At 51.2% G+C, this 25,790-nt stretch overlaps 5 protein-coding genes across 5 annotated transcripts; 4 read left to right on the top strand and 1 right to left on the bottom strand.

Moving 5' to 3' along the window:
• The first annotated feature begins 4,042 nt into the window (after positions 1-4,042).
• On the top strand, positions 4,043-6,381 carry LOC125489024. The gene is made up of 3 exons (XM_048623289.1): positions 4,043-4,250; positions 4,437-4,655; positions 5,228-6,381. Exons 1-3 carry the CDS (start codon positions 4,083-4,085, stop codon positions 6,293-6,295), a joined length of 1,455 nt encoding a protein of 484 aa, XP_048479246.1. The 5' UTR covers positions 4,043-4,082; the 3' UTR covers positions 6,296-6,381.
• A 777-nt stretch (positions 6,382-7,158) lies between these two features.
• LOC125489025 lies at positions 7,159-9,279 on the bottom strand. The gene is made up of 3 exons (XM_048623294.1): positions 8,781-9,279; positions 8,490-8,683; positions 7,159-8,383 (listed from the first exon to the last, which is right to left on the bottom strand). Exons 1-3 carry the CDS (start codon positions 8,915-8,917, stop codon positions 7,410-7,412), a joined length of 1,305 nt encoding a protein of 434 aa, XP_048479251.1. The 5' UTR covers positions 8,918-9,279; the 3' UTR covers positions 7,159-7,409.
• A 1,170-nt stretch (positions 9,280-10,449) lies between these two features.
• Positions 10,450-12,228, top strand: LOC125488950. Its single transcript, XM_048623062.1, has one exon. The coding sequence runs from the start codon at positions 10,450-10,452 to the stop codon at positions 12,226-12,228; it is 1,779 nt and encodes a 592-aa protein (XP_048479019.1).
• A 3,737-nt stretch (positions 12,229-15,965) lies between these two features.
• On the top strand, positions 15,966-18,389 carry LOC125488949. The gene has a single exon (XM_048623060.1). The coding sequence runs from the start codon at positions 15,966-15,968 to the stop codon at positions 18,387-18,389; it is 2,424 nt and encodes an 807-aa protein (XP_048479017.1).
• A 3,808-nt stretch (positions 18,390-22,197) lies between these two features.
• On the top strand, positions 22,198-24,243 carry LOC125488948. Its single transcript, XM_048623059.1, has one exon. It carries the CDS (start codon positions 22,198-22,200, stop codon positions 24,241-24,243), a length of 2,046 nt encoding a protein of 681 aa, XP_048479016.1.
• The last annotated feature ends 1,547 nt before the right edge of the window (positions 24,244-25,790 follow it).

Raw genomic sequence — 25,790 nt, 5'->3', positions numbered from 1 at the left:
CCGTGGGGTATCATACTTAAGTTTATTTGTCAGCAACATCGCATTTGTTTTATGCGGAGCAAATTTAAGCTTGTTTCTGATCCCCCACTCGCTCACACGAGCAAGACTGACATTGATCTGGCTCTCTAATTCTAGTGCCGTGTCACCGGAGAAGATAAGCACCACGTCGTCAGCAAACGCTTGACAGTAAATACGACTGTCCTCTAGTTCCTGGATGAGTGGGTCAAGCAGCAAATTCCAGAATGTGGGGCCTGCGATCGAGCCTTGTACGCAGCCTTTTGTGGTGTTTCTCTTGCATTCTGCCCCTGAATATTTCATAGATACTGTCCTGTCTTCCAGGTAACTCGTTACTAACCTACGGAGATTGCAAGGACATCGCTTTTCAGCCAGCCGACATTTTACCGCAGGCCACCATGCACTATCAAAAGCCCCCTCAATGTCAAGTGAGACTAGTACTACGATCTTTTTGTCCTTCATTTTTGAATCGATGTACCCGATGATGTCATACAGTGCATCCTCAGTACTTCTTTGTGGGACAAAGCCATACTGCCGTGGGTTCATCCTCGGAAACACATGCCATCTTATCCTCCTTACTAGCATTTTTTCAAGGATTTTGCCCAGCATCGACAATAGCCCAATGGGTCGATGTGCTTTTGGGACAGTATAGACTTCTTTTCCAGATTTCCTGAGTATCACTATTGCGGCTTCCTTCCAAGGAATCGGGAAATGCGCTATCTCAAGGCACTTATTCGTGATGGCCAGGAATGCTTCTTCGTCAGCGGCGATGGCAGCACTGCAGATATCGGCTGTAAAACCGTCACTGCCGGGCGCCTTCTTGCAGCTAAAACTTCTCACTGCAAATCTAAGTTCGTCAGCTGTGAAAGGTGGATCCCATGAGTCGTCTTGTCTTATCTCAGTAGACTTCACAGCTGCTTCCCTTGTAGCCAGATGTTCGGCTGTGTCCCCATTTGTGCAGTCTTCAGGAAAGAAAGTTTTAGCCAGCAGGCTCACTGACTCCTCCGGACTCAAAGTTCTACCCTCCTCTACCATGGGCATGTCTTCGTGTCTCCTTTTTGCTTTTGCGATCACCCTGTAGATGCCATCCCATAAACTTTCGCCGTCTTGTTTCCCGCAAAACTCCTTCCATCCTTCAGTTTGTGCCTTGCTCACTGCTAATTCATACTTTTCTTTTTGTTCCAGGTATTCCTTCACCACCCAGTTCCGGCGTCGTGGAGCAGCACATCTAATTCTCCTCTTCTTTTTAGAGACTTCACTTTTCAGGTTCTGAAGCTCGTCATTCCACCAGGGAAGGCGTGTTTTACTCACCATTTTGGTTTTTGGAATGGCTTCGTCGCATGACATCGTTGTTACATCTATGTATTTGTTAATTAGCTCTTCCAGTTCCACTGTCGTGCTGATCATATTTATTGTGTCTTTATTTATGTTTTGGTCCTGTAGAAATTGTGCCATTTTCTCATGAAATTGACTCCAATTTGCTTTTTTTGTGTTATATTTTCTAGTGCTATTTTTTGTGTTTGTAGTGTCCGAATCTTTATTAATTTTGATTTTAAAAGTTATGGCATTATGGTCTGCAGTGGTTACTGTTGGATCGACTCTCCAGTTTTCCACAAGAGCAAGCATTTCAACAGAACAAACGGTGATGTCAACTCGACTTTGGTATATTTTGCCTCCCCTTATTGTGTCAAACGTTGGCTTGTCTCCTTTATTGAGAATGTTGAGGTCTAGCTCCTCCAGCACTCCCGACACCTCTTTTCCTCTTATATTTTCGGTCTCGCTTCCCCACCATGTACTCCACGCATTCACGTCACCGCCTGCCAATATATTTTTAGCTCCTGTACTTCGCACCACCTCGCTCAACTGATCCAAATATGGTTCGACTGCTTGGTCTTCCTCCCAGTATACTGACACTGCCAATATTTCGGTCTTTCCAAGTTGCAGTCTCACCACTACCATATTCTCCGTGGTCAGTGTTGGACACAGGGTAGCGCGGATGTCATTGTCAAATACTGCTATGCCGGAATGCTGAAAGATTCTTACTCCTGGGTAGCTTTTCATCTCACCGATTGTCCCTATATAAGGTTCCTGAATCAGCGCCAGCCCTATTTTTCTTGCACCTGCTTCCAGTACTAGTTCGTCAGTAGCGAGCCTCTTCCTTTGCAGGTTAGCTTGGACGACGCTAATCCATTTTTTACAGCTGTTTGGTGCAGTGCCAGGGGCGCCCTTAGCAATACGCAACACTTGATCGGGCTATGGTGTCCCACTTTCTCCTAATCGGGCAGTTGGTGTCGAAAGCATTGTGGTCGTCTGTGCTGAGTTTGGCTAGCTGGCAGTTTCTGCATGTTGCGGGCTCTTCGGCGATCCAAACGGTGCACTGAGCGCGCATGTGTGGGCCCCCGCAGTGTCCGCAAAGGTCAGTTTGTTCCTTACAGAGTTTCCGGCCATGTCCAAACGCCAGACACTTTGTGCACTGCACTAGCGGTGACTGATCCATGACCGGTCTTGTTTGCAGGTCTATATGAACCCTTCCAGCCGTCGTCAACCTCTGCCAGAGCTTTGGGGACACCTGGAGCACCACGTGGTTCTCGTGTGGGTTCCTTGCTCTTCGTCGATACCGTACTGTGGCTCTCAGCTCATCCTCGCTTAGGTCCGAAGTGACTTGTTTGTTTTGTGACCTAAGGGAGTTAATGATGTCGTCGTCAGTGTTGTAGCTCAGAACATTCTTTATAATTACCAACGGGTTTTTGTTTACTGCTGTCTCCACTTGTAATGCTTTGCCAGATGTCTTAATTTTTTCCGTAACCTTCTGGGCTTCTTCCTTCGACTGACAGCTAAGAACCACTTTTTGGTTTTTAGCCTTTCTCACTTTTTGAATTTGGAAGCCATTTTCCCTTGGTTGGATGGCCTCCCTTATTTTAGTGAGGATTTGGTCACTCGTATCGTTACCCTCATCAGACGAAATGATGATAGAGTGACTAGGTCCGTTACTGGAGATAGAGTGACTAGCCTTAGACTCCAGTGGAGCAGTTCTGGGTGAACTGGCTCCCAAAACCTCTGCGTACGAGAGCTTGAGGCTTGCATCAAGTTGGGTTTTGAGTTCATCCATTTTCTCGTTTGCCAACCTTAGCTTTTCGGTATGAGTTTCTAAAGCCCTGATAATTTCTCCGCTTAGGTCATTTATCGGAGGGGTTGGTTTGCTTTCTGCCTCTTTGTCTATTGGCTCTCTATCTTTTTCCTTCATCACTTCGCTCTCCTTTCCTCTTCCTTTGTCCGTTTCCGAGTCTTTTACGAGCTGGTATAGGCGCTCTATCGTCTGTGTCACTTCGTTTTTTATATCTGTCCTTAGATTTCGCGCCTTTCCCAGCTGCAATTTAGCGCTAGTGAGGCATGCCCGGGCCTCTGAGGTCCTATTCTTGTACTTGGGCTTGGGCGAGATTGCTGTTTCAGTGAGTTTTTCGGCTCCTTCACCGGTTAACCCCTGTGTCAGTGGTGACATAACTTTGCACGGAGCTGCCACGGCAACCAGCGCCGCTCGGGGGGCAGGGTTTGAGGAGCTTTGGCTCGGGTTTACAGCCTCCCACTCACCAATGCTACGTCGCACGTGTGAAGCCCGCATCTGTCCGGCCTCTTGGGACTGAGAATTTGTCTCTTTTTTCTCTGCGCTGTTGAATTTACGTACAGGCGTGCGGTGTCCGAACATGATTCGTTCTTTAGGAACGTGTCAATTTGTACAATTGGCCATGCTACCAATTTATGATATGTATTTTTTATAATTTATTTCGAAAATATAGACCATTTTAAGAAACTAATTTCGTTATTTTTTATTTTTATTCATTACAACTATTTTTAATATAATTTTAAAATTTGGTCGGCTGAATGGATGTATGACGTCACAGACCACCGACAAAATAACTATCTTTGCCTGCGCCAAAAAAAAAAAATCTACTCTGTGCAAGTCTCACTTAACGTCAGTGAGGGAGGTAGAATGTCAATTGTCATCCATTGTCAACAAATAACACTGAGAGCCACAAAAACAAAATTGAATTGAATTGAAGCTCATCAAAATGGGAAGCAAAGAGTGTTTCGTCCCGTCTTGTACGAATAACAGCCGTGATAATCCGGATTTGTTATTCGTACCAATTCTAGAACGTTTGCGAAAAGAATGGTGTCGTCAAGTAAACACTGAATACTTCACGGCTTATTTGCAGTTTTGTTGTGAAAATCATTTAAATGTAAGTATATAAGATGTTATACACAATAGGTGTAGAAGTGGTGTGTCGCAAAAGCGGTACGGAAAAAGACCAAGCAATTTATGTCTGTCGTAGTTATCTACCACCCCGCTCATTCAATATCCTTAATTCCTTTTTGTACTTTACCCTCTATGTATGCATATCTTCATAATCCGTTTTTTTATGCAGCCAGAAGATATCAAAAATTATTATAAATGCAAGTTATTAAATGAGCAACCAAAAATGGCGCCAACTGCGCAGCTACGACGCATTTCTTTAGTTGAGGCAAATAAAGGCCTTGTTCTGCGTGAGCTTTTGCTCCAACAACACACACCTGGTGTTACAAAGAAACGAAAACTAGACGAAAACTTATTGCCTAGTACCTCAGCATCAACTTTACCTTTCAAAGTAAGTATGTTCCACAAAGTTCATATTACAAATTACTCACATGCTATTTTAAAATGCAGCAGTTAGTACACAACTAAAGCACCTAACGTCCCGGGTTCGATTCCTGTCCCCTATTACATGAGGACTGACAATACTGGCAAAAAGTAGGTGCAGCACCACTGCCTACCCTAGAGAGTACATTAGTACAAGGTGTGAGTGTTTATGTTGTATTACGTATGCTAAAAGATAGTGCAGTTCTTCATCATAATCATCAGCCAACAATCGTCCTCTGCTGGAAATAGCCTCTCCCAAAGAGCACCACAACACTTGGTCCTCGGCTTTCCTCATCCAGGCACTACCAACTAAGTGCCTAAGGTTGTCGGGCCAGCAGGTGGGAGGCCGTCCCAAGTTACATTTGCCTTATTGTGGTCTCCACTCGACAACTCGTCTACCTCAACGGTTATCGGTTCTTTGGTAGATATGACCATCCCACTACCACTCTAGCTTACATAATTTTGACAGCAATGTTGGTAGCAGTTGTTCTTATGGTAAGATTATTATTCTTCAGAATTTAAATTTGAATGTCTTTTTAGGTGAATGCTGCAACACAATGTGAAAAAAAGAGTTATAGTGATAAGGGAACAAACACATGCTTTAAGAAAGCAAAATTACATCCAAGAAGTCCAAGAAGCTGTACCTGGGAGGAAGAGGTTATCGATGTGAAAGAGTTATCTAGTCCTTCACTGAGAAACTTTCCATCAGAAACCGATAGTGAGGAGATCCCTGTAACCGATTTTAATTTGAGAAATGAATTCTTAGCACTGATCAATAAAATGCCAAATATGTATTTGGGTCTACCTCAACAATATGAATGGTTACTAAACCATATAGTAGAAAAAAGCGAAATTAAAACAAGTGTTTTGTGTTTAATAATTACATTGTTCAAAATCAAACAAAATGACACATTTTACAGAATTTGTGATCAATTTCAAATAACTAGACCAAAGATGACAACTTTCTTCCATCAAGGAATAGAAGTGCTTGCAAATTTTTTCCAAAATTTTGTATTTTTGCCATCAGTTATACAGATAAAGAGAAATTTACCTTTGGTTTTCAAACTAAATTTTTCCAATGTGCAAATGATTATAGATTGTTTTGAAATTCAAATCGAAAAACCCACAAATCCTTTAAAGCAATCACAAACCTGGTCTCAGTACAAAAACTGCAATACTTTAAAATATTTAATAGGTTGTACGCCAAGTGGTTTTGTCACTTTTATATCTAAAGGTTATGGTGGACGAATATCAGATAAAGCCCTAGTAGAAAAGAGTGGTCTGATTGATTGCCTTCCTACGAATGCAGTGCTACTAGCTGATAGGGGCTTCAAAGAAATTGAGTCTGCATTAGCAATTAAAAATATAAAACTGTTGCGCCCTCCAAGTGTATATGCCAATCAGAGACCATCTCGAGAAGAGGTTCTTAAGAGCAAAACTATTGCAAGTTTGCGGATACATGTTGAACGAGTTATTAGGCGAATAAGAGAATTTAAAATGCTGAAGCCCCACTCTGTCATTAATCATAAACATGTAGGTTACATGGACCAGATTGTCATGATTGCTTGTGGGCTGATAAATTTGCAAGACGATATAATAAAAAAATAAATCATGTGTACATTTAAGTATTTAAGACAGCAGACTGGTGTAGTGGTTAGTGACCCTGACTGCTGAGCCGAAGGTCCCGGGTTCGATTCCCGGCTGGGGCAGATATTTGTTTAAAGACAGATATTTATACTCGGGTATGGGTGTTGATATTTATATTTAATATCTATCTATGTATTTGTGTAGATACATCAGCTGTCCGATAACCATATTACAGGCTCTGCCTAGCTTAGGGTGGGAGTGCCGTGTGTGAGATGTCCCCACATACATTCATACATTCTATTCTATTCTGGCAGGGGGTGAAGTTCCTGTACGTGGCTCTCTCGAGTGGAACCTTTGTACATATCCCCTTGATTTCAGCTCAGCCAGCCTAGCTCCTGAGTAAACTGGAGTAGCAAGCCTGGGTGTTGCAATAGCTGAGATAGGCGCTCTGTTGGTCCAAGAATAGATAATCTTGTTTCTGTAGTAGGTGGACAAGCTAACAGAATATGTTCAACCGTCTCATCTACTTCCTTACATGTCCTACATAAGGGACTAGTTGACACATACAAATTTATTAATAAAATTAGTAGTTAATAATTTTCTTTCCATTTAGTGTTTATATTTTTGTACAGGTTCCTGATTTATATTCAAAATTGCCTCTCTTAGCTCGTAGGGTTGCCTGGAAGAGCTTTTAGCGATAAGGCCGCCCTTATTGTATAGATTTTAAGTTTTAAATGTTATTTTAAGTGTCTTATGTACAATAAAGTTATACTACTATTATGAGTAAATAGTTTTATTTATTATGTACATACATTATGATTACACATATTTATTTATTTATTTGATACTTTACTGCTGCTACTAGTTTTTCTGTACCTCCTGTAGGTTGGCTGGTAGAAAATGCTTTTAGCATTAAGTCCACCTTTTGTACACTTATATTTCATATTTGTGCAATAAAGTATCAAATAAATAAATAAATGATTACACATACACTGTACAGAGTGCAAAACGTGTGCAAACGACTTGTGACTGTGTTCACTCAACCGCCAAGATGATTTGTGGGCACTATAGTATGGCTTCCGCAGGCTGCTTACTATCAGGATCAGAAGGGTCAGGTATTTCGGCATAGTCTAGTCTAGTTACATTTGGCACTTGACATTATTTTTGGATATATAAATGATTCCCAAAAAGTTTCCGCTTTGCCTATTATGTCAGTCAGAAATGCTTCATCAAAATCAACGTGAAACAGATGAACTTTCTTTGTTGTTTCAAATAAAGGATCTGCAATGCAAAATATGCCTTTTAAAAGGCCTGTTGCTTTCATTTGCAAATTTATTTGTGCTTTATATTTATTACATATTTCATTGTTTTTAACATATGCTTGGAATGTTTTGGCTGAGATGGGGCATTTGATTTCAATCACACAATCTTTAGTTACTCCGTCAGGTGAAGCACCCATCAAGCTATTTATCAAAACAAAGCCACATTCTTTCACTTTAATGTGTAGTTTTTTCTCTATTTCTACAATAACTTGCTTTTCTAAGGTTTTACCCCTTTTTATAGCTTGTGTTTCCGGTACTTTATAGCCACCTAAAATTTGCTGCACTAAGGTCCCATCAGTCTTGGAACGAGCAGCTTCATACAGCTTTGAAGCTGTAAGCCGTCCCTGCCGAATGTAATGCCAATATTTACTATTCACTTGCTCTGTTGTATTTTTACTTATTTTTTCTATAACATCTTTGGTAATTGTTTGATCTAAAGTCTCTTTAAAATATTTAAAACCATGATTAGTTTCCTTTTCAAAAAAATCTATTGCCATGTCAAATAGGTTAAAAGTCTGTTTTTTAAATTGTTCTTCTAAATTGCATATTAATGAACTTTTTACATCCTTTTTTGTACATTCTTCATAGAAGCTTTCCAAAACCGTAGTATCTTTCGGAGCCAACTTAATTTTCTTGACATTTTCATATACATCTTCTGCCAAAACATGATTTGTTCGTTCAGATGCCAGGGTAGGCTTTATCCAGAAGCACTGTTTGGATGTGCTAGAAGGTTCGCAACTCCGCTTCTCAAGCCAAAATAAAAGCAGTAGTGAATGCTTGCAGCCACCTTGAAATAAAAGGAATAGGTAAGTAGGTACGACAATTTTAAATTGAATACGTATGAGATATGATACCTTAATATAATGATAATTAAATATTTTATAAGTTCTCACCTGCAGAAGCTGCACAATCAGAACAATTTGACTCAAGAATCTCAGAATCAGTCTCCTTTATTTTGGCCATTACAGTGTATGATTTCTGTGTTCTGTGCTCCGGAACAACTCTGGCTTTGACACTACAGATTCCTAGGCTTCTATGCACTTCTACATATCCAACTGCTGATGACAAGTAACTATCCCGTGATGACCTAAAAATACAAAATATGATGATGAATACCTAGTATTAGTTCTGTCACTAACAGTCACACAATGTCTACCACTTAGTTAGGAAAATATTTTACTTACATGAGAGCCTTGGCTCCTCTGATTTCAGCAATGTTATGGTTGCTGGAATTTGTCATGAACTCTAAAATCATAACATTGTTAACTTCAGGCAAATTTCTAGAGTCAGCTTTTTCGAAATCAGTCGTTCTTGTCGCCATCGTAGTTGTAGAATCCACTGGTTTATTATTTATACGTAGAGTTTCAAAACCACAACAAATAAATTAAAACAGTTTTTCTAATTCTAACCTCTCTGTAACAAACGACAAAGAGAAATCAACGCACATGACGTTTGCGACGTTTGCATTTGGCATTTACTTTTTTTGTAGGCAAATGCCACAGAGTACTTTTCTGTGCATTATGCTTATGTGGCGTCGTAGAAAGGGCAAATTAAGGTCATTAGTTTTTATTGAATAATTTAAAAAATACAGACTTAATTTAAAATCTGATAACTAGAAATTGCACAGAAAGCATATTCCTCGAAACGGTTTTAAGCATTCCATTCTTGTTCAGAAAGTTAGCATGGCCAATTAAGTTTGTATAAGTTGTAAAATTTATGAATAACAATAAAATGTAGAGCAAAGTTTATTACAGTGAATAATAATAAACAGTTTTTAACACGTCAATCAAAATATGGACAAACAATAATTTTATAATGTAGAGTCTTTGCTCTCTTTAGCAGAAAGGATCGTTTGCCAACTTATAATAGTTGACAAATCAGAGAAGAACAAAAGAATTAAATTAAATCTAAATAAAACTCTTGTAGAGTGAGTAATACTGACTCTAGGTCAATTAATCAGGGCTCAATAAAGCTCTGTATCCATATAAAAACCGAAAACTTAATTAACACTTTTAATTTAAAATATGCAAAAACTCTATGTAGAGTCAGGGTCTATATTCTGTAAAGCAGCCCTGGCCCACCCGAGTGTAGGCCCAAAAACCGCGCCGAGATTGGATGTCGGGTTCCGGAGATAAAGCGATTTTAAGATTTCCAATATGGCGGACAAAATGGCTGCCAGAAAATTCAAATACCTATAACTCCGGATCCAGATGTCCCAGAGCAACGCGGTTTTGGCCAGAAAGTATGGGTCAGTGGTACCAATCCGAATCTTGTGCAATCTCTAAATAAAAAAAGTTGCTCTATGTAGAGTCAAAAAGTATAAAATATTATAGAGTATGAGGGATCAGCTATAACAAAGAAAACCGCAGCTCAATACGAGTATTCTGTCAGGAGTTACTTCAATCCAAGGAAATTCAAAATGGCGTCCAAAATGGCCGCCGTTTTGTTAACTTTGGATTCTATGGTCCAAAATCACCCGAGATTGGGCTCAATCTGTCGGGCTTGATGAGCCCAGTTCAGTACAATTGTCAAAATAATTTTAATATGATTAAATACTTAATTAAATACAAAAAACAACAATAAAATCCAAAAAAAATATAAATAACACAGAAAAAATAATGTTTTCAGAAGTATATGTCATAGATCACTTGGGCAAGTTATCGGGCTGCCCCTCGTATTCTGGGGGGGGGCAATTTGCACCTTTGTGATTTAGGAAAAAAAAGTTGTGATAATGTGTCAATTGGTAATAGTGTGTCAATTTGTGACAATGAATTTGCGCGCCCATTTGAGCGCACGTCTCAGCGCAGAGACAGTGTCGGGTCGGACACGTCGTCGGTGGTGTCATTTATCTCAATGACATCATCGGACGTCGTGTCTAAACGGCCCAGGAAAAGGGGGAACCCGGGAGCCAATAACAGCCCGCCGGGTTCAAAACGCCGAGTGCTAAGGCGCTCGGTTAGGGAAGGAAGTGGGGAGGACGATGAGATTCTTGGCCAATCTCTCACCCCCTCCAACACCAGGGCGAAGGCCGCACTACCAAAGGTGGATGACCTGTTGGCAGAAATGCAGGGACGACCGACAGCTGATCTGAATGCTTTTATTGCAGCTCAGCTGTCCACTGTCGAAGGGGTTGCCGACAGGTCGAGAAATTTGAAGGGCACCTTCGTCCACAGTCTTCGCCTTGCCGCGAGACAGGTGCAGGCAGCCACCACAGAGCTGGTTGAACGCACGGTGTCGGGCCGGAACGAGGAGAGGCTGGAGCGGGAGAACGCAGAGCTGCGCTCTCAGGTAGCCGCCCTCAGCTCGAGGCTGGAGGACTTGGCCAAGGAGGTGGCAACACTCCGGCAGACCCAGGACCAGGTCGCAGCGCCGGTTTCGCCTGTCAGGCCTTCCCCCGAACCTTCGGGAGATTGGGAGCGGCGCCTGATGGAGCGCATTGGGAGCTTGATGGACAAGAAACTGGCGGCAGTTGCGTCCATCGCTTCCGCTCCAAATACCCCACCTCGTTCCGGCTCCACACCGTCAGCCGGGCACAATAGGCCAGCAGTTGGGGCAGTCCCAGGGACACAGCCCAGGCCTAAGGCCAAAAAAAGGAAGAGGAAGAGGAAGAAAGGGGTTGTGGAGACCCCAGCTCCGGTGGCTCGGTCACAACCAGTGCCTTCTTCTGCTACTCCGGCAGCGGGAGGAAGCACCTGGGCCACCGTAGTGAGCAGGAAAGCCCAGAAGCCGAAAGTAGCAGTCACTGCATCGCAGCGGCCGGCACAGACGAAGAAGGTGGTTCCGGCGAAGCCTCCCTCATCGGCAGCTATTGCCGTCACAATTCGGGAGGGCGCAGACGTCACATACGCTGCTGTCATGGCAGCAGCGAAGGAGCGTGTGCGCCTGAGTGACTGCGGCATAAGCACCGTCCGCATGAAGCGAGCCGTGACTGGGGGCCTCGTCCTAGAGGTTTCTGGCGCAGAATGCTCGAAGCATGCGGAGGATCTTGCCGCAAAAATGAGGGAGGCCTTAGCCGACATGCCGGTTCATATCGCGCGCCCTTTCAAGACGGGTGAGGTGCGCGTCATGGATCTGGATGAGGCAATCTCGCCTGTTCAGTTGGCCGCGGCGATTGCGAATGCGGGAGAGTGCCAGGCTGCCGACATCAAGGTGGGCGAGATCCGACAAGCACGGTCGGGTTTGAATTCGGCGTGGGTCTGGTGCCCGCTCTCTGCGGTGCGCAAGCTGGCAGCAGCGAAGCGCATCCGCGTGGGGTGGGCATCGGCGAGAGTTGAGGTCCTGGCGGCCAGACCAATGCAGTGCTACCGCTGCCTCGAGACTGGCCACGTCCGCCGCCAGTGCCCCAACTCTGTTGACAGGAGCGACAGGTGCTACACTTGTGGGGAGACCGGTCATCGCGCAAACCAGTGCAGGGCGGATAGGCCGAAATGCCCTCTTTGTGCCGACCTCGGTAGGCCATCAGACCACCGGCTAGGCAGCAAGAGATGCACTACTCCAAAGGGCCGTAAAAAGAAGCCGCAGGCCTTGCCTGCCAATCCCCGAGCCGATGAACCGGTCCCAGCCAGCTTGCCGGTTCCAACGGGCAACACGGGCCCGAGGGAGGCAATGGAGGTTTCCCATTCGCAGCCATAAACTTGTTGCAAGGCAACCTGAATCACTGCCGAGAGTCACAGGACTTGTTCCTGCATACTCTGGCGGAGCGTTCGGTTGCCATGGCAGTCGCGTCGGATCCTTACCGAGTGCCAAATCACCCCCGTTGGTTCGGCGATACCGGAGGATTCGTCGCCGTTTATTGGTGCGGTGGATCGGGTGACCCCCCGTGCACTCTCCTCGAGCGGGGCTTGCGCTTCGTGGCGGTTCAGCTGGGCCCTATGGCGGTAGTGGGCTGCTACCTGTCCCCCAACAGTCCCCGTGCAGAGTATGAGTCTCACCTGGATGCGGTAGCGCTGTGTGTTCGCAGATGCTTGCCTCGCCCCGTGCTTGTCCTGGGCGATTTCAACGCCCACTCTAGAGCCTGGGGCGGGGAGGCAGACGACGCTAAGGGAGACTCAGTGCTGGAATGGGCTGCTGGGCTCGACCTACGGCTCTTAAACCGGGGGTCCGTGCCCACGTGCGTGCGGTGGCAGGGGGAGTCGATCGTGGATCTTTCATGGGCAACTCCTCCTGCTGCACGTCTTGTGTCTGGATGGAGGGTATCTGAGGAGATGGTAACCCTGTCGGACCATCGACACGTCGTGTTTGAGGTGAACCTCCGGCCAGCTGGCCATACCATCCGCACGGACACTGCACAACGCCGCTGGGCATTAAAATCGCTGGACCGAGATAGCCTAGTTGCTGCTGCAACGGTAGCGTCATGGGCGGGAAGACCAGCCGAAGGCGTCAGGGTAGAAGAGGAGGCCAATTGGTTCCGGGAAACGATGAGGTCCATCTGTGACGCGTCAATGCCCCGGGCCAAGCCATCCACGCGAAGAGGGGCGTACTGGTGGTCAGAGGAAATCGCGCAGCTGCACGCGGTTTGTCTCCGCAGTCGACGCCAGTACACCCGAGCACGGAGAAGACGCCAGGCAACGGAGGCCGAAAAGAGTACCGCCTATGACGCTTATCGGGAGGCCAAAAACGCGCTTCGTTTCGCGATTGCAGATGCGAAGGCTCGGTCCTGGAAGGAGCTCCTGGAGGGTCTCAACAGGGATCCATGGGGCCGACCATACAAATCAGTACTGGGCAGGCTGCGTCCGTGGGTCCCTCCGTTGACCGAAACCCTGGAACCCGCTCTGGTAGAGACGGTGGTCAGCACACTGTTTCCCAGGGCCCAGGAAGGTCAACAAGACCCTCTCCCGTTAGACCCGACCACGTGGTCTGATGAGTTAGGAGTGAAGGATCCGGAGCTGGAACGAGCAGTCAGGCGTCTCGGAGCGCGGAACACCGCTCCCGGCCCCGATGGCATACCAGGACGTGTGTGGGTGCTGGCGCTCAGGGCTGGTTTATTCAGACAGTTCATCTGTCTGCTGAACCGCTGCCTGAGTGACGGCGAGTTCCCCACCGACTGGAAGGAGGCCACGCTGGTGCTACTGAAGAAGGAAGGCAGGCCCGCAGACTCTCCCTCTGCGTACCGACCCATCTGTCTGCTGGACGAGGCTGGCAAGCTCTTTGAGCGAGTCATCGCCGATCGCATCCAGGCACACCTGAGACGGGATGGTCCCGACCTTTCGGATAGTCAGTACGGCTTCCGAATTGCGCGATCGACAGTGGATGCGATACTTCGCGTTCGCTCACTGTCGGAGCAGGCTGTGAACCAAGGGGGAGTTGCGCTGGCTATTAGCCTAGACATAGTTAATGCGTTCAACTCCATCCCTTGGGGAACCATTAGGGAGGCTCTTGCGTACCACCAATTGCCTTCCTACCTGCAGCGAATAGTCGGGTCATACCTATCGAACAGGTATATCAAGTACCCGGGCAGAGAGGGTATGTTTTCGCGGAGGGACGTCAGTTGCGGAGTTCCACAGGGGTCGGTGTTGGGCCCACTGCTGTGGAACTTGGCATACGATGCGGTCTTGCGAGTTGAGCTCCCAGACGGCGTTAGCACAGTGTGTTACGCCGACGACACACTGGTGGTTGCTAACGGGGCCTCCTTCGAGGAGGCTATACCAAGAGCGGAGGATGCTGTGGCCAGAGTGATTGGCAAGATCCACCAGCTGGGTCTCAAAACAGCGCCACACAAGACCGAGGCGCTGTGGTTCCACAAACTGCCTAGGAGTAAGGAACCACCTGACCTAGCGGTGCAAGTTGGTGATGCTCGTATCGCCATAGGACGGCATATGCGCTACCTCGGCCTAGTCCTGGATAGTCGCTGGTCATTCGAGGAACACTTCAAAAGGTTAGCCCCCCGGATACAAAAAGTAGCTGGTGCTTTGCACGGGCTGCTTCCGAATCTGGGGGGTCCTCGCGAAGGAGTCCGCCGCCTCTTTACGGGAGTCGTGCGATCCATGGCCCTCTACGGAGCACCTGTCTGGTCGAAGAGACTGACGGGTGTTCGACGCAACCGAGCGCTGCTCAACAGCGTCCAACGTAAGATGGCCATCCGCGTTGTTCGCGGATATCGCACGATATCGTACGATGCGGCGACTTTGTTGGGTCGCTTTCCGCCACTCGACATCTTGGCGGAAATGGACGCTCGAGTGTACCAGCGACTACACAATGTGGAAGTTGCCGATGCGGAGCCGGCATCAGCCGTCCGGCGATACGAGCACCAGGTCGCTCTGGAGCACTGGCGGGAGCGGTTGGAAGAGCCGAGAAGTTGTCGGCAGCGAGCTGTCGCAGCCGTACTTCCGTGCTTCGACGCATGGATGCAACGACCGGGCAACCTCACGTATCGTCTGACGCAGGTGCTGACCGGGCACGGTTGCTTCGGTGAGTACCTGCACCGGATAGGGCGTGAGGTTGCACCGTCGTGTCACCACTGTGAAGGCAGCCTGGACTCCGCGCAGCACACACTTGCAGTGTGCCCAGCGTGGGAGTCCGAAAGGCAGATCCTGGCTAACAGGATCGGGCCGGATCTGTCACTGCCCTCAGTGGTGGCAGCCATGACTCGAGGCAAGGAGTGTTGGAAGGCCGTGGTCTCGTTCTCTGAGACCGTCATGGTCCAGAAAGAGGCCGCAGAGCGAGATCGGGAGAGGGCCGATCCAGCTCGGAGGCGACGGCGAAGGGCTCAAGCCAGGTGAGCCCGTCGCGTCCCTGTAGCCCGGGAGTAAGAATAAGGCTACGGTATCTCCTGCCCGTCGTAGAAGGCGACCAAAAGAAGGTTAGGGGCTGTGGGCGGTGAGGACGGGGGTCCGAGCCGCCGCATAATAGCGGCCCCGGGAAGAGCGGCTGTGCATGTGGCCATGTACAGCCGCGCAGGCTGTGAAGGAGTGGGGAGACCTTGAGTCTCCCGGAGAAGAGCTGCGGCACAGTGCGAGGTGACTCCGGTGCGTTCCCCTGGAGATCCCGGAGCACCTATCTGCACTGATGAGACAACCTTTTCAAAAACCACGGGCGGCGGGTCTTAGGTCTGTGAATTCACAGGCTGCTAGACAGGCTTTTCTACAAGCCACCGCCGGCAAACCTGTTATCCCAAGGTGACGTGGTCATGTCTCGCGGCCTGGGACCAGGGAGCTTGCCTTAATCGGCCGGCTCAAGAGGAGAAAACCTCAATAAAAATCCTCAAGTTACTGGCGTTGTGGTACCTACGGGTCTAGCGTGGCGTCAGGCTCCTACTCGCAAGGGTAGGAGGCGGGGGAGTATCTCCGTCGTTAACGACCAACCCTGGAGAAGTCCCGCACTCCAGGTGTATTAGGGATATTTTAAAATGTTCATACTCGTGGGATCTAAACATGCAACAATCCAACAAAGATGAAGACGAAGTTGTAGATAGTAGGAGGCGTAGTTTAAGTAGGTTAAGTTTTGAGGTTGAGGAGGGAGAGGAGAGTAGTAGGAGTAGTAGTTATGAACATTGTGCTAAGGCACACACTTTGGGCACTAAAGCGGGCGGAAAGCCCGCGGAGCAAACTAGACTGAGACCGGGTTCCACCACCCCGGAATCGGTTCAGGGCTCTGGCCAAGGCGCTCGCGCCAAAAAGGGAGGAAAAAGGGACGGGGTCTCTGAGGGATCGATCCGAAGCGGCAGGGGTCGATCGCTCGAGTCTCCCGCCCATGTAAGCGAGGCTAGTGTGGTCATGCTAGAGTCTGCGGAATCTACAGACAGCGCGGAGAGCACTGCAGACGAGGAGAGAGTGGGTCCCTCTGGCAAATATTGGCAGAGTAGGTCCCAAAAACGTAAACGATCTGCGGTCTTCGACTCTGGAAGCGGCTCAGGAGGAAGCCCGAGCGGTGTGCCTAACAAGATTGGCACACCCAAAAGGGGCCGAGGCAGGCCGCCTACCACTGGCCAATATGTTGGCTTAGCAAAGGCCAAAGCTGAACTCGCGGCAGCCAAGGAGAAAGAATTACGGCTCCGCTTGGAAGAAGAGGTTGCAAACCATTCTCTGAAAGCCAGAGAGTCGTTTTCCCGGTTGGATCAGGCCATCTCCCAAACACTTGGGGATGGCGATAATAGGCTGTCTGCTGACTTGCAGACAGTTATAGCCAATAACTTGGATGTTATCATGGACGTGGGGAAAAAGTCCCGAAACCTAAAGGGCACCTTTGTGCGGGCGATAAAAGATTCCGTCGAGGCAATTTCCACGGCTGTGAAAACTCTTAGTGTTCGGACTACAAACGAAGAGGTGGCTAAACTACAGGCTGATAATAATCGCCTGCAGTCCGAGGTCGAGCGCCTGAGAAGGGAGAACGAGGCACTCAGAGCGGAACAAGCGGACCTGCGAAGGGAGTTCCAGACTCTTCGCTCCGGCTTCGAAGCAGCGAATGGACGCCGATCCCCCTCCCCTGTTCCCTCGGTAGGCCCTAGGCAAATTGATGAGGCACGTCAGGTTTCACCGCCACGGACGGTACAACCAAGCCAACCCAGCCGGGCTGGGCCGCCGGCGGAGCGGGTGAGACCAGAATTCGCCGAGTTTGCGCGTGCTATAATGCTGGAGGTGGGGAACATGGTGGATGCCAAGCTCTCCTCATTAGAGTCGCGTCTGCCACCCGCTCCTCCGATGCGCCCTCCTTTAGCTGCAGATAAAAAGAAGGCGGAGGCTGCAAAGAAGCAGATCCAGACACCAAAAGGCGGTATAGTGGCTCAACAACCCGGACCAAGCCACAAGAAAAAGAAGGCCAAAAGAAAAAGAGGCAAGAAACCTAGTAGGCCCGCACCAAATGTGGCACCCAATGTGACAGCACCAGTGGACCAAGACTCACCCTCACAACCCGTTCGGCCAAATAGGAGCGGGGAGACTTGGACTACTGTTGTTAAGCGTGGAACCAAGAAACGGGCGACAGTGGCAGCGTCCACTAAAGCGCCTTCTAGGGAACCCCCGAAGATTAAACTAAGACCTCCACGGTCTCAGGCCGTGGTTGTAACCTTACAGCCGGAAGCGGCGGGCAGGGGAATGACCTACGCCAAAGTCCTAACTGAGGCGAAGTCCAAGATCGATCTCTCTAGCCTAGGAGTTTCAGGGATGCGGATTAGGAATGCAGCCACGGGTGCCCGCATCCTTGAAATTCCGGGAATTTCAAGCAAGCCCGCTGCCGACGCTTTGGCAGCAGAGATCGAAAAAGTTATAGGATCTGAGACTGTAAAAGTGTCTAGGCCCACAAAGTGTGCGAGTCTACGCATATACGGTCTGGATGACTCTTCAACCTCGGAAGAGGTGGTTGAGGCAATTGCCCTTGTCGGAGGATGCCCTAAAGAGCAAATAAAAGTAGGAGAGTTACGTATGGGACCTTCTACCACGGGCAGTGTGTGGGCTAGCTGTCCCGTCGCTGCTGCTCAAAAAATCAACAATGCTAAACACCTCAGGATTGGTTGGACGTCAGCCTCGGTAAAACTGCAGCCACCGAAGACAATGCGGTGCTACCGTTGCCTTGAGGCAGGACACGTTGGCGTCTGTTGCCAGTCGGAGGTGGACCGCAGTAACACTTGCTACCGCTGTGGGCAGCCTGGCCACAAGGCCAGCACCTGCAATGCCGACCCTCACTGCTCCATATGCAGTGCCGCTGGTAAACCGGCCAACCACAGGGTGGGTGGTAAAGCCTGCGTTCCTCCCTCGAAGAAACAGCGGAAGAAGACCTTGGCGGCCACACAACCGCTGCCTACCAGTGCCTCGGCTAATACTGAAGCTGCAGCGGCGGTGGAAGAAACAATGTCCAGCTAGATGGCCCTCAGAGTTCTCCAGGCGAATATCAACCACTGTGAAAGCGCTCAGGACTTACTGTACCAGAGCATGGCGCAGTGGCTGATACACTTGGCGGTGGTGTCCGAGCCATACTATGTGCCTCCAGACTGGGTCTCGGACCGGGATGGAACGGTGGCCCTGGTATCGCGGGGTGCCGTTGGCTCCCCTCCTTTTGAAAAGGTAACAAAGGGAAGGGGATGCGTGGCGGCACTGTTGGGCGGAATAGTGATCATTGGATGCTATTTCTCGCCCAACAGGAATGTGGCGGACTTTGAACATTTCCTCGCGGAGCTAGGATCACTGGTTCTGCAAAGTCGACCATACCCAGTCATTGTGGCAGGAGACCTGAACGGGAAATCAGAGGCGTGGGGATCCCCGGTGCGCAATGAGCGTGCTGAGCCTATGGAGGATTGGCTTGCCCAGGTGGGACTTTCTGTTCTCAACCGGGGGTCAGAATGGACTTGTGTGCGTCACAATGGGGGTTCCATTGTGGATGTCACGTTCGCAAGTCCCGCACTGGAGCCCCGTGTCCAGGGCTGGAGGGTTATAGTGAATGTGGAGACTCTGTCAGACCATCGGTATATCCGATACGACGTCTCCGCAACACTGGATACCACGCGCTGGACCAATATATGTGGCGCCGGTCCCCGTTGGGTATTAAACCGCCTGGACCGCGAAGCACTAGAGGAAGTGGCCATCGTCCATGCTTGGGCATCAAGCCCGGAAAGCCTTCCGCATGTAGATGATGAAGCCAACTGGTTCCGGGAGACTCTGTCGCAAATATGCGATGCAGCTATGCCTCGCGCCAGACCAATTCCTCCCAAGAAGAAAATGTACTGGTGGTCTTCTGAAATCGCGGAACTACGCCGTGCATGTATGTCGGCTCGTCGCCAGTATACCCGACACAGAAGACGAACCAGGCGTAGGAACGATGTCCCCCCAGACGCCGAAGAAGTTGCCCTATTTGCCATATACAAGGCAGCCAAGAAGGCAATAAAAATTGCAATACGGCGGTCCAAGGAGGCTGCTCGTAATGAGATTCTGGAGGCCCTAGACGTGGATCCCTGGGGCCGGCCGTACAGGGCTGCGAGAAAAAAGCTGCGCACCTGGGCTCCACCACTGACTCAAAGTCTTCGGCCCGAGCTAGTGAATGAAGTGACCTCGGCTCTCTTTCCGACGAGGCCTCCACATGCCCCACCATCGATGGCAGCCGTGTTGGACCCAACGGAGGAGAATCTTGTTCCTCCTGTAACGGAAGCGGAGCTTCGAGTCGCCCTTCATAGACTCCGCACGCGAAAAGCCGCCCCTGGGCTTGACGGCATCCCTGGCCGTGTGGTGTACCTGGCCCTCAGGGAGCACCTTGGGCCAAGATTCCTCTGCTTTCTGTCACAATGCCTAGAGCAGGGGAGTTTCCCACTGCAGTGGCGGACTGGCAAGCTAGTGTTGCTACAGAAGGAGGGACGGCCTGCAGATTCACCCTCAGCATACCGCCCAATCGTGCTGCTAGATGAGGTCGGTAAGCTCTTTGAGCGTATCATTGCCGACCGCATTACAGAACATCTGGAGTCAGAAGGACCCAACCTGTCCGAAAACCAGTTCGGCTTCCGGAGGGGTAGGTCCACTGTCCATGCCATTCTGCGGGTAAAGACCTTGGCGGACGAAGCAGTGCGCGATGGTGATGTGATGATTGCGGTGTCACTTGACATTTCCAATGCCTTCAACACATTACCCTGGCCGTGCATAAAGGAAGCATTTGGGTACCACAGGATGCCCAAATACCTGATAGAGATAGTGGACTCCTACCTCTCCGAAAGGTTTATAACATACCCTGGGCGGGAGGCTTGGGGCCGAAAGGCGATGTCGTGCGGCATCCCACAGGGATCGGTTCTTGGCCCGCTCCTGTGGAACATCGGCTACGACTGGGTGTTGCGTGGCGCGACCCTCAGAGGTATCGAGACCACCTGCTACGCAGACGACACCCTAATTACGGCTCGGGGCATCACGTTCAGGGATGCTGCCATTCTTGCAACGGCTGGTGTCGCCCAGATTGTGCGCCGCATCCGAATGCTGGGGCTGGAGGTAGCTCTACACAAGTCAGAGGCCCTGTGCTTCCACGGGGCCCGCAATGCTCCTCCGCCTGGATCAGGCATAGTAGTTGGCGGAGAACGTATCGCTGTCCAGTCGACGATGAAATATCTGGGACTCGTCCTGGACAGCCGGTGGAATTTTGCCGCCCATTTTGAAAGGCTGGCTATAAAACTGGTCGCCACGTGTGCGGCACTGAGTAGGCTCTTGCCCAACCTTGGTGGGCCAAGAACATCTTGCAGGCGGCTTTATATGGGCATCGTGCGTTCTATGGCCATGTACGGTGCTCCTGTGTGGGCCGATAGCCTATCGAAGTCGAACATCACCCATCTGCGCAGAGCGCAAAGAGTGATGGCCTCAAGGGTGATTCGGGCATACTGCACCATCTCCGCAGAAGCCGCCTGCCTGATTGCTGGATCCCTACCGTGGGACTTAGATGCCGGTGTCCTCTCATCCCTGTATCACTGGCGGGAGGAAGCACGTCGGACAGACATGCGTCCAGCACCAAGAGAGATCGGGGCTGCGAGAGACGGGTACGTGGACGATGCCATAGAATTATGGACAAGAAGGCTCGACGAATCAACCTATGGCCGGCGCACAATCGACGCGATTCTCCCTGCTCTGCGACAGTGGCTAGATAGGGAGCACGGGTCGTGCACTTTCCGTGTGTCACAGATGCTTTCCGGGCACGGATGCTTCGGGAAGTATCTGTGTCGGATCGGGAGGGAAGAGACGCAAGCGTGCCACCACTGTGGTGCTGCAGTGGACTCCGCGGAGCACACACTGGCGGAGTGCCCGGCCTGGGCCGATGAGCGCAGCGCTCTCTGCGCGGTCATCGGGCAGGACCTAACGCTGCCTGCAGTAATTGCAGCGATCGTAAGCAGCAGACCTGCCTGGCGTGCGTTCTCCACATTTTGTGAGACCGTCATGTCGCAGAAGGAAGACGCAGAACGCGAGCGGGAACAGGATGACCCAGCAAGGCGTCGTGCAAGAAGAGGCCGCCGACCCCGGGGTGGCAGAAGATAGCATCTCTGTCGAGCTGCGAGTCGAGCGATATAAACGGTATCCCCTGCCTTAAAGGGGGCCCCGCCCTGTAGTTCGGGCATAACAATAGAGCTACGGTAACCCCTGCCTCAAAGGGGCCCTGGAGTCGCAGGCGCACGAGGGGCGGGAGACCCTTAGTGCGTCGAGTTGCGGGTCCTGCGGCGTGGTAACACGTATTGTGGATGCGTGCTACTGCGGAGGGTAGGAAACCCTTCCCTCAGGAGTGCTGCTGTTCTCACAGCAGCCTGCGCGGGGGCTACCGGTAGTATGCCACAAGGCGGTTCCCGGGACACCTCCAAAAAGCGCGATGGAGTCCACCGTGGGGTTTTAGTCGGTGCAAGCCCGACATAACCCAGTCGCTTCCCCGAGCGGCTGGGTATGCGTTAGGCATTTCCCCACGTAAAAAAAAAAAAAAAAAAAAAGGTTAGGTTAGGTTAGGTTAGGTTAGGTTAGGTTAGGTTAGGTTAGGTTAGGTTAGGTTCCACGGACCTGCTTAGTTGTCTAAGTGGGAGGGGAGGTGAACCCCTACGTGGCGCGTCCCAGGTGGCGGATAGGGAGCCTCGGCTCTCTGCAACTACTACACTCGTACTAGTGACAGTGAGCCGAGGTTGAGTTTAACTCTCGCGGACCAAACACCAAGGTGGAGGAGTTCTAAATCATGGAGGTACAAAAAATAGATGATATTGTACCCCAGGAGGGTCCCGTAACTGGAGAATCCCTCCCCGAGCCAATTGGCTCGGGCTGCCCCTCGTATTCTGGGGGGGGCAATTTGCACCTTTATGATTTAGAAAAAACTACTTGTGACAATGTGTCAGGTATTGAAGTTTCAATTTGTGATAAAGAATTTGCGCGCCCATTTGAGCGCACGTCTCAGCGCAGAGACAGTGTCGGGTCGGACACGTCGTCGGTGGTGTCATTTATCTCTATGACATCATCGGACGTCGTGTCTAAACGGCCCAGGAAAAGGGGGAACCCGGGAGCCAATAACAGCCCGCCGGGTTCAAAACGCCGAGTGCTAAGGCGCTCGGTTAGGGATGGAAGTGGGGAGGACGATGAGATTCTTGGCCAATCTCTCACCCCCTCCAACACCAGAGCGAAGGCCTCACTACCAAAGGTGGATGACCTGTTGGCAGAAATGCAGGGACGACCGACAGCTGATCTGAATGCTTTTATTGCAGCTCAGCTGTCCACTGTCGAAGGGGTTGCCGACAGGTCGAGAAATTTGAAGGGCACCTTCGTTCACAGTCTTCGCCTTGCCGCGAGACAGGTGCAGGCCGCTACCACAGAGCTGGTGCAACGCACGGTGTCGGGCCGGAACGAGGAGAGGCTAGAGCGGGAGAACGCAGAGCTGCGCTCTCAGGTAGCCGCCCTCAGTTCGAGGCTGGAGGACTTGGCCAAGGAGGTGGCAACACTCCGGCAGACCCAGGACCAGGTCGCAGCGCCGGTTTCGCCTGTCAGGCCTACCCCCGAACCTTCGGGAGAATGGGAGCGGTGCCTGATGGAGCGCATTGGGAGTTTGATGGACAAGAAACTTGCGGCAGTTGCGTCCATCGCTTCCGCTCCTAAGACTCCTACTCGTGTCGGCTCGACACCGTCAGCCGGGCACAATAGGCCAGCAGTGGGGGCAGTCCCAGGGACACAGCCCAGGCCTAAGGCCAAAAAAAGGAAGAAGAAGAGGAAGAAGGGGGTTGTGGAGACCCCAGCTCCGGTGGCTCGTACACAACCAGTGCCATCCTCTGCTACTCCGGCAGCGGGAGGAAGCACCTGGGCCACCGTAGTGAGCAGGAAAGCCCAGAAGCCGAAAGCAGCGGTCACTGCATCGCAGCGGCCGGCACAGACGAAGAAGGTGGTTCCGGCGAAGCCTACCTCATCGGCAGCTATTGCCGTCACAATTCGGGAGGGCGCAGACGTCACATACGCTGCTGTCATGGCAGCAGCGAAGGAGCGTGTGCGCCTGAGTGACTGCGGCATTAGCACCGTCCGCATGAAGCGAGCCGTGACTGGGGGCCTCGTCCTAGAGGTTTCTGGCGCAGACTGCTCGAAGCATGCGGACGATCTTGCCGCGAAAATGAGGCAGGCCCTAGCCGACATACCGGTCCATATCGCGCGCCCTTTTAAGACGGGTGAGGTGCGCGTCATGGATCTGGATGAGGCAATCTCACCTGTTCAGTTGGCCGCGGCGATTGCGAATGCGGGAGAGTGCCAGGCTGCCGACATCAAGGTGGGCGAGATCCGACAAGCACGGTCGGGTTTGAATTCGGCGTGGGTCCGGTGTCCGCTCTCTGCGGTGCGCAAGCTGGCAGCAGCGAAGCGCATCCGCGTGGGGTGGGCATCGGCGAGAGTTGAGGTCCTGGCGGCCAGACCAATGCAGTGCTACCGCTGCCTCGAGACTGGCCACGTCCGCCGCCAGTGCCCCAACTCTGTTGACAGAAGCGACAGGTGCTACACTTGTGGGGAGACCGGTCATCGCGCAAGCCAGTGCAGGGCGGATAGGCCGAAATGCCCTCTTTGTGCCGACCTCGGTAGGCCATCAGACCACCGGCTGGGCAGCAAGAGGTGCACTCCTCCAAAGGGCCGTAAAAAGAAGCCGCAGGCCTTGCCTGCCAACCCACGAGCCGATGAACCGGTCCCAGCCAGCTTGCCGGTTCCAACGGGCAACACGGGCCCGAGGGAGGCAATGGAGGTTTCCCATTCGCAGCCATAAACTTGTTGCAAGGCAACCTGAATCACTGCCGGGAGTCACAGGACTTGTTCCTGCATACTCTGGCGGAGCGTTCGGTTGCCATGGCAGTCGCGTCGGATCCTTACCGAGTGCCAAATCACCCCCGATGGTTCGGCGATACCGGAGGATTCGTCGCCGTTTATTGGTGCGGTGGATCGGGTGACCCCCCGTGCACTCTCCTCGAGCGGGGCTTGCGCTTTGTGGCGGTTCAGCTGGGCCCTATGGCGGTAGTGGGCTGCTACCTGTCCCCCAACAGTCCCCGTGCAGAGTATGAGTCTCATCTGGATGCGGTAGCGCTGTGTGTTCGCAGATGCTTGCCTCGCCCCGTGCTTGTCCTGGGCGATTTCAACGCCCACTCTAGAGCCTGGGGCGGGGAGGCAGACGACGCTAAGGGAGACTCAGTGCTGGAATGGGCTGCTGGGCTCGACCTACGGCTCTTAAACCGGGGGTCCGTGCCCACGTGCGTGCGGTGGCAGGGGGAGTCGATCGTGGATCTTTCATGGGCAACTCCTCCTGCTGCACGTCTTGTGTCTGGATGGAGGGTATCTGAGGAGATGGTAACCCTGTCGGACCATCGACACGTCGTGTTTGAGGTGAACCTCCGGCCAGCTGGCCATACCATCCGCACGGACACTGCACAACGCCGCTGGGCACTAAAATCGCTGGACCGGGATAGCCTAGTTGCTGCTGCAACGGTAGCGTCATGGGCGGGAAGACCGGCCGAAGGCGTCAGCGTAGAAGAGGAGGCCAATTGGTTCCGGGAAACGATGACGTCCATCTGTGACGCGTCGATGCCCCGGGCCAAGCCATCCACGCGCAGAGGGGCGTACTGGTGGTCAGAGGAAATTGCGCAGCTGCACGCGGTTTGTCTCCGCAGTCGACGCCAGTACACCCGAGCACGGAGAAGACGCCAGGCAACGGAGGCCGAAAAGAGTACCGCCTATGACGCCTATCGGGAGGCCAAAAACGCGCTTCGTTTCGCGATTGCAGACGCGAAGGCTCGGTCCTGGAAAGGGCTCCTGGAGGGTCTCAACAGGGATCCATGGGGCCGACCGTACAAATCAGTACTGGGCAGGCTGCGTCCGTGGGTCCCTCCGTTGACCGAAACCCTGGAACCCGCTCTGGTAGAGACGGTGGTCAGCACACTGTTTCCCAGGGGCCAGGAAGGTCAACAAGACCCTCTCCCGTTAGACCCGACCACGTGGTCTGACGAGTTAGGAGTGAAGGATCCGGAGCTGGAACGAGCAGTCAGGCGTCTCGGAGCGCGGAACACCGCTCCCGGCCCCGATGGCATACCAGGACGTGTGTGGGTGCTGGCGCTCAGGGCTGGTTTATTCAGACAGTTCATCTGTCTGCTGAACCGCTGCCTGAGTGACGGCGAGTTCCCCACCGACTGGAAGGAGGCCACGCTGGTGCTCCTGAAGAAGGAAGGCAGGCCCGCAGACTCTCCCTCTGCGTACCGACCCATCTGTCTGCTGGACGAGGCTGGCAAGCTCTTTGAGCGAGTCATCGCCGATCGCATCCAGGCA

Source organism: Plutella xylostella, chromosome 9, assembly GCF_932276165.1.
Source record: "Plutella xylostella chromosome 9, ilPluXylo3.1, whole genome shotgun sequence".
Lineage (NCBI taxonomy): Eukaryota > Metazoa > Arthropoda > Insecta > Lepidoptera > Plutellidae > Plutella > Plutella xylostella.
The sequence above is the reverse complement of the archived record's forward strand: the minus strand, read 5'-3'. Positions and strand labels throughout refer to the sequence as shown.

Coding starts and splice junctions, on each gene's coding strand:
- LOC125489024 (XM_048623289.1), top strand. CDS start 4,083: ATGGGAAGCAAAGAGTGTTTCGTCCCGTCTTGTACGAATAACAGCCGT. Junction 4,251..4,436: donor GTTGTGAAAATCATTTAAAT/GTAAGTATATAA, acceptor TTTTTTATGCAG/CCAGAAGATATCAAAAATTA. Junction 4,656..5,227: donor CATCAACTTTACCTTTCAAA/GTAAGTATGTTC, acceptor ATGTCTTTTTAG/GTGAATGCTGCAACACAATG.
- LOC125489025 (XM_048623294.1), bottom strand. CDS start 8,917: ATGGCGACAAGAACGACTGATTTCGAAAAAGCTGACTCTAGAAATTTG. Junction 8,684..8,780: donor AGAGGAGCCAAGGCTCTCAT/GTAAGTAAAATA, acceptor TTGTATTTTTAG/GTCATCACGGGATAGTTACT. Junction 8,384..8,489: donor TGATTGTGCAGCTTCTGCAG/GTGAGAACTTAT, acceptor TTTTATTTCAAG/GTGGCTGCAAGCATTCACTA.
- LOC125488950 (XM_048623062.1), top strand. CDS start 10,450: ATGACATCATCGGACGTCGTGTCTAAACGGCCCAGGAAAAGGGGGAAC.
- LOC125488949 (XM_048623060.1), top strand. CDS start 15,966: ATGCAACAATCCAACAAAGATGAAGACGAAGTTGTAGATAGTAGGAGG.
- LOC125488948 (XM_048623059.1), top strand. CDS start 22,198: ATGGAGGTACAAAAAATAGATGATATTGTACCCCAGGAGGGTCCCGTA.